Source organism: Cornus florida, unplaced genomic scaffold, assembly GCF_030987335.1.
Source record: "Cornus florida cultivar Cherokee Brave unplaced genomic scaffold, ASM3098733v1 CherokeeBrave_3.0.0_Hap2_Chr08, whole genome shotgun sequence".
NCBI lineage: Eukaryota > Viridiplantae > Streptophyta > Magnoliopsida > Cornales > Cornaceae > Cornus > Cornus florida.
In genome coordinates, this window is record NW_026775578.1 from 39,327,501 (window position 1) to 39,344,819 (window position 17,319).

A 17,319-nucleotide genomic window follows, 5' to 3' on the forward strand; every position below is an offset into this window, starting at 1 on the left:
TTTCCCTTCCAAGATATAACAGTAGATAAAGATGGGGTGTTTCCCCCGCCCTTTTTTGCATTTATGTAGTACAATACGTACCAATCCATAGCTGTCTTGCAGAGAACTCAATCATAGCTACTATGAATACCACAAAGAGACATGCATTTGGAACTCCATTATTGTTCAAAGAAAAAAAAAATCCTTTCTCATAAACCTGATTAATTGACAACATATTAGCTGCATTATCTTTTACCAAAATAGTAGATAAAGATGGGATATACTCCCTCCCTTTTTGAATATACATACGTAGAAAGAGCCCACCTTCATAGAATTCAATCATATTATATATTATGAATACCACAAAGAAAAATGCATGTGCTTCCATCATTCTACATACAAAGAAAAAATGGTAAAAGAAAACCTTATAGCTAGCCTTCTTTTATCATAAGCTTGGTAAATTGACAAAGTTAACTGCATTAGTACCTTTAAAGTTTAATTCCTTTGACTAAAACTGCATTTAGGGGATTCTTTTTGTATAAATGAAGCTGACGAAGTAAAAGGTGTAAAGTCTTTCACTAATTTACCTTCGGCAAATCTAAATATAAATCCCACATACATGAACTTTTGCAGGCCTTGTACAAAACAAGGGAGAACATATAAAGCTCAATCTAAACTATGCTATATATTCATCATTAACTGAAAAACACTTTGTTCAACTTGGCTAGAACTGATATTAATGGATGGATGGTAAATTTTTTCTTTCTTTCTTTCTTTTTTCCGGTAGATAAAAAGTGTATAGAGACTATTATACTTCATTAGCCAACATAAACACATCTAGTAAGCATTTATACCTAGTACTACAGTCAACATAAACACATCTAGTAATCATGTATACCTAGTACTGCAGCCAACATAAACACATCTAGTGAGCATTTATACCTAGTACTTCACAAAGCTAGCTACAAAAGCTTCTCTGTCAATATATTAATAAGGATTGCATATTACAGATTCATGCTTTTTCTGATTTATTCCTAGTTGGCAACTACATTCAACTTGTATACCATATAACATGCGCCAATGTACCATCACCAACTTCTAAGAAATCAATTAATCAACCTATTCATGCAATGATCAGCATAGGATAACTAATCTTACAGAAGTGGTTGTACAAAGAAATACTAATTTAAATAGAAGGGATGAATATGTAATCAATGAAATCATTGCTTAGCTAGATTTTACGCAACACATTGCGTGATTTAAGCTCAATTGTGTTGTGTAATTGCAGGATCATAATCAAAGACCTTAGACTTGCGAATTACGTTTTACCTTACAAGATGAACTTCAACATCATTAGACCTTCCATTGGAACACTGAGGTGATATGCTTCATCAATGGGCATATGATTTCTGTCATAGGAACCTATAATTGCATTTTCATACATAATAATTTTGATTGAAGTAAAGCACCTAGTTTGCTTTGATAAGCAGGAATTTCAAGTGCAAAATTAATATTTTTCTCTGTGTAGGCCACATTTTAAAGTTTTTTGGACTATATAGTCAATATTTAGTCTACCTCCTAGAACAAAACTTTGTGTTTAAATGACAAAAGGCAGTTAGAACTAGCCAATAACATATTCGGTATGCTCTATAATTTTAAACATTCATGTTATGGAATAATTTGATTGAATATGGAACTAGAATGAGAATATAGCATGAGAATATTGCACAATTCTTTACTATATTAAGTATATAAGAAGATTACAAGAGCTGATATATCAGACCTAAAATGGAATGTGGAACTCTCTGACAGATTGCTTGTGTAAATTTAGTTTTGCATATTATTGAATTGTATGAGAAGAAAAACTCAGTATGCAATTTGCTTGTATAGAAAATTGATGAAGTTAAGAAAAAGCTGTATAACCTGCTTTCTGAGAGAAGTTAAGAGAAAAGCTATTTTAGAGGTTGAATCATCTCGGACCGAATTGGAGAAAAGAGAGACTGTATGCTTAGTGCAGACTTTGCTCCTGCTTAAAGTCATATAGAAGTCATGTATCCAAGCTGACCATTGCACTAAACAGAAAATAACAGATATCATCTGCTGTATAACAAGAAAGAAAGAAACCTGGAATAATATTAACTAGTTTCTATTAGAAGTAATTCTTCCAAAAAGTAGCTTCAGAACACAGGTATACTATTAACAGCATTTGCATACCAGTCTTTCCCAATGTGTTACAGTTTAGGTATTTTAATTAACTTCTATTCTTTCTATCATGGGACAGAGTAAACTTGGTAAACCCTCACTTACCAACCAAAAAAAAAAAAGAAAAAAGAAATAAAAGAGTTTACTCTGACCTATATTTTGCTTTCAGGAATTCAAGAATGCACCGAAACATTCTTCCAATCTATACCAATAATAATAATCCAGCCTAAATATGATTTATAATTACAATGTGTAGATATATAAGAAGCAATTAAGAACCATGCAAAATAACCCTTTTGACCACCACTAAAGTTATGACTATTGAACACAAATTTGCATGTTGTTGTCCATTTTATGGTGGGGCCAAGTAGTTTCTATTGTAAGTTTCTACTTAAGCCCATGATCAGGATTAATGGATGACCATTAGATTGCAGGCTAATGAAGTTGATATCATGATTGATCTTCAAGAGATGCATTTAGACATTGATCTGGTTTTGTGAAAAGTGATTTATTATTGTAATCCCTGTTAAGAAGAAGATGATGTATTCTTTCCCGTGTTTGTAATCATCTATTTTAATTAGATTAACAATTATTATGATTATATCATATTATGATTGGTAATACTTCTCTAAATACATGTATGATCATTGTTAATTATTCATTATTACCAATTAGTAGAGTTGACTTTGTGTGCACATGTGTACTTGTGCGTGTGTGTGTGTGTGTGTGTGTGTGTGAGAGAGAGAGAGAGAGGTTGATGGTAAGCTTGCTTTTCTCCTTGACACTACTCAGTCATCACTCTAGATTTTTCTAGTAGAGACCATACATAAGAATCTAAGATTAGGACCTCCTTTCATATTCTTTCCAGAAAAAATTCTCCAATTGTATCTGAAAGTTCTTCCTAAGCTCACTTGTAAAGTAGGACAGTGAGCTCAGCTTTGCATTCCAATTTCAAGGTGCTGCTATCTTGAAAATCAGCCACATCTTTTAGTCCTCTGTCTTTTTGTGTGTGCGTGTGCTTGCGTGTGTGTGTGTGTGTGAGTGAGTGAGTGAGAGTCCTGAATTGAATTCTCCTTCTTTTCAGCATCATTTTAATGAGTCACTCCATGGCCAAGGTTTAAGAATAATATTTTCACATCACCATCCAACAAATTAGTCAAGACAATTAATCTAGCAAGATGGTACTTTTCCTTTGCACTTCTGAAATTGTCACATACAGGCCCTATATATATCCCACATGTGGAACAATATCATACCTACATTGGGTAGGTTTTGATTTAAGAACAATATAATAGCCAAAGATCAATTAATATCTGCACATGTTTTGGTTGAAAATGATTCAAAAGAAGCACTATATTTTGTATCCCACTCATTTGCTTTCGTTGCACATCACTTAAAAGTACTAAATAGTGTTCATACCACATTTAGAGTGATGTTTGAAGGACTTTGAATTCTCTCCAGTTGAATTCAGTTGGGCTTTCTAACCCTCCCTAGTGCACCGAAAAGCCCATTGCAATTTCCACCCTTCATAGTGCACCGAAAGCCCAGTTCTTCGATGTTTGAAAGACACCTAGCATAAGAGAAATTCAAAAGTGATAAATGGCAAATATATTATGATAAGATGTCATCATGTGAGACCTTTGTGAATATGTCTATTGGTCACTTTTATTTCGTTCGCGTACCTAATCAGTGCATTAGCATTGCTCCTAGCATAAATGAGTATTAGTGTCTGCCTAAACTTGTTTGTGTACTTATTTACATGTTCTTGCAATTAGATTTGTATATGGATCTATATATATATATACAAGATTACATTAATTTTTGTTTCAGTGAGTAGACTATATATAAAAGAAAACAAACTGTACAAATATACAAAAGTCACCAGGCTAGCAACAAAACTAGCCACACAAACAATAGGCAAGACCATACATCAAACACCAAACAGGCATCAACTATTTTGAGTACTCTAAGGGTATATGCTTGATTTACAATAATTGCATATTCTTAACACACACACACACGCATATATATGTATGTATCTATACACATAGTGCTAGACATTGAATTACCCTCTGTTTGCCTTTTAGCTTCATCCCCTTGAACATACTCACACCAGTCATTCTACAACAGTTCCTGTCAAAAAAAATAAGTAAAAATTATATGTATAATTGTGTGTGTGTGTATATATATATATATATATATATATATATATATATGTGAATATGTATATGTATATGTATAGCCTTAGAGTATACTCAAACTAAATAAAGATGATGATTGCGCGGTCACCCGGTGTTAAAAGCTTACCCACAACATCATCTTATCTTGATCTTGACAAGGCACGCACAACAACAGACATTTGACCCTTCTATAATAAAGCTAACATTTCTTGTGCAAATAATAGTTAGCCCAATAAAGGAGAATGGGATTGAAAAATCAAATGGAACTGTTCTATTTTTGAAAAATAATGAATTTATTACCGATCATTTTGGGTATTTGACTATAAAATAAAACAATTCGGTACTTCGTATATAAAGGGTTTATTTGATTTAGTTTTTTTTTAGAATGATTTTTTAATTTATTATTTTATGAAAACTGAAAATTATCATTAAGGACCTTGTGGCTTAGTGGTATCTTTTCTAAAGTAGTCTTCAAAGGTATGCCAGTAGTGTGTGTTTCTTGCCAATGATTTTCTACTTTTTAAGTTCTTTAAGAATATATTTTTTTTTTAAATAGAAAACTGAATAAAAAAGTCTCGAAGTGTTGCGACCTTGTGCTATAGATGTTAATTCTATCTCTAAATGGTATTGAGGTTTTTTTGGGTAAAACTCAAAAACAAAATCATTTGGGATCAAAGTGGAGAATATCATGCAATGTAGTGGAGTGAGCTGTTACAAATGGTATTAGAAACGGAGCTTAATTGAAAAGTGTAGCCAATAGGAACGTTAGCCCCCTAAAAGGAGGTGATTGTGGCGATTTATGTAAACGTGTCAATGGAGTGGATCCGATCCGAATCTGATCCGATTAGTCGGATATGGATTGAACAAAAAATCCGATAATCTGATTACAATCCGAATTCAATAATCCATTAGCTTAACAAATTGGATATGGATTATACTAATCCGATTCGATTAAAATTATATATATAAATAATTATATATATAATTATTTATCAATAATTTTACATATATATATATATATATATATATATATATATCAATACTCCTATTAAAATTGTATTAGAGGTAATCCAAAAATCCGAAAAAAAAAATAAAAAATCGTAATGTTATATATACAATAGTGTGGTGTTCTCATCCACATGCTAATAAATTTCTTAATATACATGCTAATAATATCATACTATTTATTTATTAACAAAGAGTAAATAATTTACAATATACTATATGAATGTTATATATATTAGTTATATATTACTAAATTTATATATATTAATTATTTATCATTATATTCATTTGGTTGCATAGTTATATTATGTAGCATTCTATATATTAGCAATTCTCCGCTTTATTGAACTTTATAATTATATATATTAGTAACTATGATTTAATCCGAATTTGATTCGATTCGAATCCGAGCTAAATAAAATATGAATTGGGACATTCAGTCTGAGAATCGTTAGTGATTTGAATCCGATAATTCGTTTGCTTAACAAATCAGATATGGATTTGATCGATCCAATCCATTGACAGGTCTAGATTTATGTGGCCAAGTGAGAATAGACATTGAATGAGTTACAGGTTGTATAATCCTACATCGTGAGTGAAGTTGAAAAGGGTAAAGGTGGGGTGCTTATATATATTGGTATTATCTCCAAACATACATCGGGAAGTGTGGCCATTGGCCAATGAGGACTTGGGCCCCCAAGGGTGGGGTAATTGTGGCGCCCCTAAGGGAAAGGTGAGGCAAGGCTGCACAATCTCACATTTCTGTGAAGGTGGAAAAGGTGTAGCCGATGTGCTTATATATATTGGTGCTATATCTAATTGATTGAGGCCTTTTGGGTAAAATTCAAGAACAAAATCGTGTAGACTAAGGCTTACAGCAAACAATATTATTATATCATGTGGTGGTACGAGGCATTTTGGGCTCGAGCATAAAGCGTACAATATCATAGCAGCTGGAAGTGTGACTAACGAGAACGTTGGGCCCTAAAAGGAATGATTGTGACAATCTTCCGGGCGAGTGCGAGATGCTGACAGGGTACGGGTGCACAATCTTTTGTTGTGTGAAAAAAGTAAAGTTAAAATGCTTATATGTGCTAGATTCATATGTAAATAATATGAGATCTTTTGGAGCAAAATTCAGAAACAAAATCTTGCCGCGTCCGATTCAAAATGAACAATATCGTGTTACCAGCTGTTACAAAGAGTTTCTTGAATCAAAGTAAAAATAGTGTAGTTACTATAGCCTACATAATTTAGCAAATTAGTTTACTACAGATGAACATATTTAGCAATTATACGTGTGTGTGTGTGTATACATATATATATATGTACACGTGCATACACCCACTAAAGTGGTAATTATATTTCAGCAAATAATAATGGAAATTAATGGTAGGTAAGGTGGTTGCAATGTTTTCTGAAATGGGCATAGGAAGCGTGGGAAGAGGAAAAGGGAATGGCACATGCTTGGTGTGTGTATGTGCGCGTGTGCATGTGTGTGAGAGAGAGAGACTGGTGGGAATTAAAATGCGCTAGGCGCACTAACTCATAGAGTGCAACAAAAATGGAAAAGAAAACGCACAAAAGGAACATTTTTGAATCAAAACCAAATACTCAGCCAAAAAAGCAGCCCCCACCTCAGCACTCACCCATCATTCCTATCAAGAAAGAGCTCTCTCTCTCTCTTCTCTCTCTCTCTCTCTCAACAAACCACAATCACATCCTCACCATTCCCACAAAACAAATGCATTCCTTCACTCTTGTCATTACTCTTTTAAAACCCTTGTCAAATTAGTGTAAATTTTTGGCTAATTTTCTTATTCTATGAGTTGGGCCTAATCTTGATGATGGGTTTTTTTGTTGCTTTTTGTGTTGAGTAGTAAGTAGGACTTGTTTGGTTGTTCTTGGTTTTTGTAAAATGGGGAATTGCTGGTGTAGAAGGAAATCTTCAGTATACAGAGTCTCCTCCAACACAAAGTCTGGTGGGTTTTCTTTCCTTTATAAAGATTTGCTTTTTCTATTTTGATTGATTTTCTGTTTTGGGCTTTTAACTTGTGATTCCAGAGATGGGTTTTTTTTCTTTATAAATTTCCAATTGAAATTAGTTGAAAATGATATGAACTTTGCATGAAGTAATCATCCTCTGCTTTTGCTCTGTTCTTGTTCACTCTGCTTTTGGTTTCTTGTTTGATTTTGATTCTCTTTCTGCACAAAGTTGATTTGGCTTTTCCCAGAAAATTTTGGCGAAAAGTATTTTGTTTTTGTAGGTAATAAAGTTGGATCTTTTTTTCATAATATCTTAGTTCAATTTGCTATTTTAAAGTAAAAATAAAAAAAATTGTACTAAGACAATGATAGTTTCTAAAAAATATTAGGTTAAAAAAATGATTGTTTTTTGACTCCTTGATCACTGTTTTTAGAAAACTGCACCAAACACGCCCAAATTTGCTATTTTAAACTAAAAATCAAAAAATTGTACAAGAATATGATTGTTTTTAAAAATATTAGGTTAAAAAAATAAAGATTTTCTGAATTCTTGAGAATTGTTTTTAGAAAACTGCGCCAAACACGCCCAAACTTTTCAGTGTGCTTTTGGGTTTTCTGTTTGGGTTTATTCCCTTTCTTCACAAAGTTGATTTGGCTTTTCTATAAAATTTTAGCAAAAGGGTGTGTTCCTGAAAATTATTTTTGTTATTGGAACTAATAGGGGTTGAATCTTCTGTTCATGTAATATTTTATTTCATTCTTTTTCTGTTTTTGCAAAGTAAATTCTATAAAATCTAGCAGGATTCTTTGTTGTGGGTTAGGTAGGTATCTTATAGCATTTGAATTGGAAACAGGTATGAATTGGACAAGCTTACTATTCTCAACCTTTTTCTTTTTGCCCTCTTTTAAAGAAACTTTACCTTTTCCCCCCTCATGTGGTACATTGATTTATGTCAGTCATATCTTAGTTGTTTGTACTATTACTGTTAGTGTAGCTTTCAAAAATTTATTATTGCCTCAAATTGAATATTATTACTATTATTTTCTTCACTAATTTATAGATGTTTTCCATTTACTTTCCTTTACACAAATTATATTATGTAAAAGTTATTTTTTTCAAAAATAAATAAAAATAAAAATCTTTCCTTTTTTTTTTTTTTTTTTTTGAGAAAAAAAAGAAGAGAAAAGAATTTTGTTCAGTTTAAACTTTTATTATTGTTAAATTAACATTATGCTTCTCAATATTGATCCAAGATCAAACAATGACCTCCAGAGTATTCTTGTATCGTAGCTTAGATATTAACTAAGCTTCGAATTAAGCCAGCACTTAATATTAAAAGAAAAACTAATTGGCATTAATTTTGGACTTGCTTTTGAATTTCTTTTCTTACCAATCAAAAGGTAGATAACTTGGCAAAGTATAATTTACATTGATATAATCGTAGGCTGTCAAAGTCAAAATCACTAGCTAACATAAGTGTTGTTCTAATCTTTGTACATTGGTGCTTTTAGTAAGTAGTGAATAATGACAAGATAAATCTGACTTGTACTCTGTTTAGTAGTAATTGAAAATTGGATATATGTTTACATATTCTCCAATTTTTTCTTTTCAGAGTCTCCGAAAGATCAGAGCCCATCAGTGAAAGCAAGGAAGGATGATAGTAAGCTACCATCAAATCCTGAAGAAGTAGAACACCTGCGTCGTAGTTGGGCTACAAATCACTTGATTGTGTTCACATTCGATGAACTAAAGATGATTACCGGAAATTTTAGGCAAGATCGCTTGTTGGGTGGAGGAGGATTCGGAAGTGTTTACAAAGGGTTCATCAATAATGATTTAAAGGAGCGGCTTCAGCCCATTCCTGTAGCTGTTAAGGTTCACGATGGCGTTAACAGTTATCAAGGTCATAGAGAATGGCTGGTAATCTCATATTAAAATGCTTTTGCTTCTTTTTTTATAAGTGAAGAACCTATTGGAATGCTTTATCTCTCAGTTTTACTTAAGGTTTTGTGCAATTTTAGGCTGAAGTGATATTTCTGGGGCAACTTTCTCATCCAAATTTGGTGAAATTGATCGGATACTGCTGCGAAGATGAGCACCGTGTACTGATATATGAGTACATGGCTCGGGGGAGTGTGGAAAACAATCTTTTTTCAAGTAAGTTATTTCATGGCATCTTCATTAAGATGAATTCCCGCAGACCTTTTTCTCCATTTTCATGTTAGTTTTTAAATGATCAGGAAATAATGAAGCTGATAACTAAGGCAAAATGTACAATAAAAAAGTGAATAAATTTGTCCCTACCCAATAAAGGTAGTGTGTAAAATCTCAGTCATTAATTTTCCTAGCAAAGTAGGAAGTGAGTCAGTTAAGATCAAAAGGAAAATTTTCACTTTAATTGCACAGATTGATGTGACCATGGAAAAATAGTTTCAATGACATCAAAAATTGTGACTAAAAGTAAATAATGGATGGTTGTGATAGTTATAGTGTCCAAATTTCATTATACTGCATAACAATTTGTAGCTACCACCTAGAGATACAATGCCAATGCTTTGGCACATTAAGTAACTTGACCAAATTTGTTACACACAACCATGTGACTCCATACTGAGCAGAGCCATAGAGGCAAAAGGGTTTCAAATCTGATTGCATCCATAAATGCACAGAGTGTAACTTTTTGCCTGATTTGCATTGGGGACCAACAAATCTGACCATTTGTGATTTTCCCACTTTACCCCTCTAATGGTTGTCAATTACCCACTCAACCAACAGATTGGATATGCCACCTCATGCTTTATGACTAAAATACCCTTCTAATGATCAAGATACTCCTAAAAATTCTAACTCCTATCCACCCCCCCTCACCTCATTCATAATTTCATACACACAATTCTGTTACCAACACATTCCTCACTTCAAGCTCAAGTCTATTGGTCTTTACAATCCCTTGAACACTTAAAAGAACTTCTTGAGAAATAAAATCATGAGGATCAAGTGAAGAAAAATGAGAGCCGAATGGAGAAATGGGATTCATGCAGCCGATCCCAAGTAATTGGGAAAAGGCTTCGTTGTTGTTGTTGATGTTGTACGATCAAGTGAAGAAAAATGCAAAAAATGGAAGAAGGGGTCCTCCAGTTTGATTTTTTATTTTTATATTTAGTCAAATTAGGTTAATGTCTTTTGCTATTTACAATTTAACACCTTCTCTCTACTTCTCCAAGTTTTCTTTGTATTTGCAGCATTATTTTCTTTTAATACCCAAAAGTAGTTGAAGTTTGGCTTGTTTAGTCAAACTTGGGCACATTAAGCAACACACAAACCCATTTTTTTCCCACCTGGACCAAGGGCCTCTGGTGGTCATTTAAGCCTTATTTTCTTACTAATGGTTTAATAAAATTATTTTCAGTAAAAATTATGGTGCAATACTTCCCATTAAGCCAATGTATAGTTTAGGGTTGCTTTTGTGAAATCACTTCCCATTATGCCAAGGTATGGTTTTGGCTTTTGGGTGATCATTTGATGTAGTGACTATACTCGGCGCTCTATAAATAATTGGAGACACTACAAATTCTAATTAATAGAATCATTAAGCATTAAATTCTCCTTTATGCAAAACAGGTAGCACTATACTTTCAATTGTATTTTAATTTTTTTTTTTTATATATATTCTGTATCTTATGCTTACTAAATTCAGCTTTAAGGAAAGGAAAGGAAAGGAAAGGAAAAATATCATATTCATTAAATTAAATTGCTAACAAAAAATCTTGGTTGGGAAGGCAAATTATCCTATGTATTTTATTGCTTACGAACTTTATTGGCCTATATATAGCATATGCAAGAATATTATCAAATTTTACTTTATTTGAGTATGTATTATTTTACATACATTTCCAAACTATAATTAGAAATACAGTATGTTATTCATGAAATTTTTAGATAAAAGATAGAATTTTTAATTATCTACCACATGACCAGGTTGATTCCTCCAGGTATTATTGATATTAGAATTACTAAGTTATTAAATGAATCATTGGAGGGTTAACAATAAAAGGCTAGGATATAATGACCTACACGGAATGTTGGGAGGTAGAGACTTGAGAAAGACCTAACATTTAACATAGTTTTGCACAAAGTGATTGCTGCAGTTTGAACTTGTCCTCACACTCATCAGTTCAAGCTTTTATCATTGTACCAAGCAATTTAGGATTTTTAGCTGAAGATAACTGTCCAATTTGAGCAACAATTATAGTTTTGTATTTGAAAGCAACTAAGAGAGAGTTTGACTTATTTAGCTTCTAGAATGATTTTTAGAAGACTTCTTTTGGATGTATTTTTCAAAAAGAAGAAGAAGAAGGAAAGTCATGGTATTTAGGGTGGTGCCTACTTCTTGTTGGTTTAATTCAGTGGTGAAAGTGCTTAAATTTAGAGAATTCAAAATGATCCATATATGGTTGGTTTGGCTGGATTTGAATTCTTATGGCCGCGAGAAAGGCATTGGAGGGCTATGTTTGATTTCCATTAATCTTTAAAAATAAAATATGAGCCAGTGAAGCTCTTTCCAGATGTAATCCTACAAAAACGTTTTTCAAATTTTCATCATTAAATCTAGTTAATTTATTCATTGGTGGATACGCAATGCGTATCGTATTACTTGGTTTGGCTTTTTTTTTCATTTCATTTGGGTTTTTAAGTATTTTGGTTGCACTAATATCTATATTTTTTCTTCATTACTGCAGGAGTTTTGCTTCCTCTTCCATGGTCAATTAGAATGAAAATTGCATTTGGTGCTGCAAAAGGACTTGCTTTTCTCCATGACGCCGAGAAACCTGTCATCTATCGTGATTTTAAAACATCTAATATTCTATTAGACCTGGTAAGTTGTCAAATGATCTGCATTTGACTTTCTACTTCCACAATGTTAAGTTACTTAGTTTTCAGTGAAAAATGAAATGACAGAAGGTTGGGTGTCTGATTCTGTTGTATGAGGAGTTTGATTATGATGGTTAACATGAGAACACTATAACTCTTGAACTAATGCATAAAATAGAGTGAATAAAATTGATCCAGGCCCTATTTTGTAAAAGTGACTTCTAGGGAAAAGAAGGTCAAAGGATAGCACTGCTGAACCAAATTTCCCTCATCCACTTTACCATAATGTTAGATGCAGTCTCATTTACAACTTAACTTTCATTTGAGGACTATGTTTGATTGACTCAAATAGTCATTAAAATATAAGGGTTTTTATTTTTATTTTTTTTGTGTGTGTGTGTCTTTGTGCAACAGAGGGTTTCATGTTTCAGACAATTATAGTCATCTCAATTCTCATCTTCACCAGCTTTTAGTTAAAACTGTGGGTTGCATTGAATATTCAATGACAGGACTATAATGCAAAGCTCTCTGATTTTGGCCTTGCAAAAGATGGACCGGAAGGGGATAAATCTCATGTCTCTACTCGCATAATGGGGACATATGGATATGCAGCGCCGGAGTATATCATGACAGGTACATTGACATCCCTACTAGAACATGTTGCGTCTCTCCGTGAGCCAATCTTCTGCACTAAAGGAGCCTCCGGAAAAGTGAAAATCACTTTATTTTGTCCCTCATTAATGGCTAAAGCATGTTAACTTTGTTCTATCCTGCATTTGAAGTGAATCGAGCAATTTCTCTTTTGCTTATTCCGAGCAAGAATATTTTGGGATTTCAATGAACTGATGCCATTTCAAAAGCTATAATTTGTGGTGATGAGTTCATTTTCTTCTTTATTTTCCTGATTTCCTCCTTTTCTTCTTCGTTATTTTAGTATGAAAGCCATTCTAAAGAATCATTTCTATGTAAGCTCTACGTTTAATCCGTTATGTCATTCGCTCTTAAACGTACTCTCAAGTAGTCCGTTAAACCTTAACCAAGGGTTGTAGCCCAGTGTTACGCCCTCTACCTTCCAAAGTGGAAGGTGATGGTTTAAGTACCCCCAACAAATGGGTGTGTGAGTTTCTTTCAAAAAAAAATGTAATAATAAGTAGTCCGTTAACGATCACTTAATGGCCATAGGAAGGCATTATTTCTTTTTGATTTTGAACTGTCACTAAAGCCAGCTCTCTGTTGTGCAGGCCATCTGACTCCTAGGAGTGATGTCTACAGCTATGGAGTTGTTCTTCTAGAACTCCTCACAGGAAGAAAATCTTTAGACAAATCCCGACCAGCCCGGGAACAAAACCTTACAGATTGGGCTCTCCCTTTGCTTAGAGAGAAGAAGAAATTGCCGAACATTGTAGATCCAAGATTAGATGGAGATTATCCGATTAAAGGAGCTCAAAAGGCAGCCATGCTAGCTTATCATTGCCTAAACCGCAACCCGAAAGCAAGGCCTCTAATGAGAGACATTGTAGATTCCTTGGAGCCACTCCAGGTTGCTGATGACTTATTATCAACTGAGAAATGTACTTTCACTGTGATTTGTGAGAGTCCAAATGCAGAGTTTCAAAGAAAAGAAGATGCACACTGTAACTGACATGCACGTCGGGTTTTTTCTCAAGCTTCTTCTCCAACTTTGACATAGTTTTTTAGCATTATGTATTACTTTTCTACTGTGTATCTGAGAAGAGAAATATGCAACATTTTTTTTTTTTAGGGGTTAGAATATATGGTCTACAGTTATCAGCAGTTGGTTTATATGGGAATACATTACTAATGAAAAAAGAAATATATTTGAAAGAAATTTGCTTCCCCCAATGTGTTTCTAGTCTTGGTTTTGACAGTGATATAGAGACGTGCTGCATAATAAACTCAAGATTTTGAAACAAATTAAATGAAACTCACAATATAAATAATGCTTATGGAAGTTGCTTTCAAATAAGCCTGGCCCACATGAAGATGAACACCATGCAGAAAGGATTAGAGGAAAAAGAATTTGACGTAGAGGAAGTTATGAAAGTTCACGAATCAAACATAGAACAATGTATGAATCTAAATATATTCGGTAGTATATTATTTATACTGAAAAAGAAATCTCAACAACAAAAAGAAAGTTACAAATAATTCAATTTAAATCTCTATGAAAAAATGACAAAAATAAGAATAAAAACCTAATCAATACAATAAATTGACTATCAAAATTCAGTTTAATCCGAGTCCAATTTGACCACTAACAAAAATTTCAAAATTTTTATGATGTCTTCCTATAACACCCGAAAAATGAGAAAACCTAAAAAGTGAATTGTTATATATGGTATGAATTTTAATTCATTTTATACTTAGATCTATTTTATTACACTGACTAAGGATTCATAAACAACCCTACGCTAAATAGTTTTTAAAAATTCAATAAAAATCACTAAGATTCACTAAAATTCTATTTTTATTGAATTATTTTATAAAAAGTAACCTATTAATGCATTTCATAATTTATATTGAGGTAAAAAAAAAAAAAATTTCCGACTGCAATAATCGATTCTTTTATATTTATGCCGATCCTTGTCCATTACATCATGTCCGCATCCGCAATTGATAACTCAAATGGAAATTTAAAAGAATCACTCCTGAAATCCAAAAGCATCTACTGTTGTTGAAAACTCTGTGTGTGTGTGTGTGTGTGTATTATCTTCAACTTATGTTACTTTAAGGATAAGGCTCAAGCCCAAATGGTGGGGTATTGTTTTTGTACTATGAATTAAATAGATATCCACCTCAATGAACAGAGTTTAATAAAGTCGGTTTGGGCGGTTTGTGTTTTTTAATTGAGTCAAGTACAGATAGATACACGCGCTTTTTTTTTTTTGGGTGAGTAATACATGTGCTTTTATCTTCGTTTTCTCTTTGTTTTTCCCTCTAACCTCAATAAGTGCTACTAGTATTAACTAATATGTTTAAAGGAAAACAGGCAAGCCTATTTTAAAAGTTTGGGATTACAAAACTTTCCTTATTGTTAACACCCTCTCCTTTCTTCTCTTTTCTTCTCTTCTTTCTTAACGAAGAAAATAAGGCATGATCTCATCTCTCCTCTTTCGTTCGACCAAACAAAATGCGAAAAATATAATCTCTACCCTCGTCTGATTCATCTATTCTCTCACTTCCATTCAAATGTAATTGCCTTACCAAAAGCTAAGCAAGGTTAGTCTAATGGGCCAGACACTTGCCATCAGTCTCAAAAGCTTAAATTTTGGCTTATGCTGCATATTCGCCCTTATAATTTCGAAATCCTATCTATTCAGATTTGATTGGGACAAAAACCCTCTAACATTTTTTCCCATTTGAACCTAAAATACTCTCATTCAAGGTCTGGGCTTGCTCTAATACCACCTATAATTGATTGGGCGCTTGCTATCCATTCCAAAAATTTAAATTATTGAGTGATACTACATACCCGGCCACCCTTATAAACTCAAGACCTTCCCTTTGAGTATGTGAGACAAGAGCTAGCTCTCTAACAACTAACATAGTGCATGACATTCTAGTCATTATAAGATTTAAGGAGAGTAAGATATATGTAATTTTAATGAGGTTGTTCACATTTTGAACGAGTGACCTCTAGACTTGAAGTCACAGTGAAGTAACTTTAACCAAAATGTTCATTACTTGATTAAATTTATATAAATTACGACGACTCACGGAGACTTAAATTACACACCCACACGCACATAGATTATAAAACACAAACAACAATATATCATATTTATTAAAACACAACGAGTCAAAGCAATATGAACAATATATCAATCAATAATAAAAACACAAATTTTTCATTAAAATGACTAATACATCAATTTGAATAACATAGATAAAACAATGAGTTTAGAATTTCAACAATACGCATGTGTACAAATAATTCAACAATTATAAAAATTAAGGAAAACAATAATAATAAATTAAGTAGGAAAGAAGTGAATAATGAGAGGCAAGCAAACACTATTTTAAAATCGTACGATGTCCCTACATCAGGTGATATCAGTTCAATACGACTTCAAGATACAATTCATATACTTATGTGGTCGATCTTCTCCAGGCACGTCCGAAGAGAAACAACGTTATCCTAGTTTTATCTTCAAAGTTGCCCCAATTGCAATATAAAATACTACCATAGAATAAGGAAGGAGACAAAGAAATAGGTTTCTACGAATAGGCTCACAACCTTGCACCACTATATCACTCAATATATGACATTGCATATATGGAATGGTAGACAGCTCATTTTATATACTTCAAACCTATAACGGTTTTATATCATGCATTAATATAGAATTAATATATAATGAAATAATGAGTCCTGGTCTCTTGCTCCCACTGGAGTAAGAAAATTAATTCACATTTTTTATATAGACCCCGTTCAAACCCACCTATAGCCTTTCCTTTTAACACAAAACCACTCTCACCCTATTTTTAGTTTATATATTTAATTTTACCATTACCACCTACTGTAACAATAAAAGGTTGAAAAAAAAAAAATACCAGTATATTTTACTAAAAATTTGTTTTTCTTTAGATGTTTCTTTGAAATAAATATTTTTGCTGCTCACTTCACCTCTATTTTTCACATTTATGTCAAACAAAAAGATGAAGTTGCATTCTTAGAATTGTTAAAAAACACACTGGATACATTTCATGAATCACTGAATGCCATGAATGCAAGTAAAATTGGAGGAAAAAAATGCTTCATCATTAGAAAATCAATGTGACATTCATCTACAACAAACCTTTAATGATCCTCTTCAAGTTAGAGCAAAAGGATGTGGTAAATGTTTGAGGTCATAGAGAGAATAAAAAGATAAATCTTGGACATTGTCATGATTGTGGAGAACTTCGACAGTCACATGACAAAAGAAATTGTCCAACGCTTATTAATAAGTGGGCATTATCTCATGCTTGTTATTATTACTTAATTATGAAATTAATTAGTGTTTCACATGCATTTTTTTTCTTTATTTTAGGTCTACTATAAACAGCAAGGAGAATATTTCTTATGGGTCA

The 17,319-nt window shown here is 32.7% G+C and overlaps 2 protein-coding genes across 3 annotated transcripts in view; one reads left to right on the forward strand and one right to left on the reverse strand.

Moving 5' to 3' along the window:
• LOC132271400 (subtilisin-like protease SBT3.18) overlaps window positions 1-4,622 on the reverse strand; it is a 12,944-nt gene extending 8,322 nt beyond the window's left edge. Inside the window, exons 1-4 of one of the 2 annotated variants that reach the window (XM_059772760.1) lie at window positions 4,489-4,622; window positions 4,251-4,314; window positions 3,601-3,751; window positions 1,903-2,005 (exon numbers count right to left, since the gene is read on the reverse strand). In XM_059772760.1, the coding sequence (XP_059628743.1) occupies window positions 1,903-2,005; window positions 3,601-3,605 (108 nt within the window). In that variant the 5' untranslated portion in view covers window positions 3,606-3,751; window positions 4,251-4,314; window positions 4,489-4,622. Of the gene's footprint in view, window positions 1-1,902; window positions 2,006-3,600; window positions 3,752-4,250; window positions 4,454-4,488 lie in introns of those variants that run through there. The other variant, XM_059772761.1, reaches the window with a different exon arrangement.
• A 2,301-nt stretch (window positions 4,623-6,923) lies between these two features.
• On the forward strand, window positions 6,924-14,082 carry LOC132271401 (probable serine/threonine-protein kinase PBL16). The gene is made up of 6 exons (XM_059772762.1): window positions 6,924-7,348; window positions 8,966-9,273; window positions 9,375-9,510; window positions 12,093-12,229; window positions 12,735-12,858; window positions 13,467-14,082. Exons 1-6 carry the CDS (start codon window positions 7,285-7,287, stop codon window positions 13,865-13,867), a joined length of 1,170 nt encoding a protein of 389 aa, XP_059628745.1. The 5' UTR covers window positions 6,924-7,284; the 3' UTR covers window positions 13,868-14,082.
• The last annotated feature ends 3,237 nt before the right edge of the window (window positions 14,083-17,319 follow it).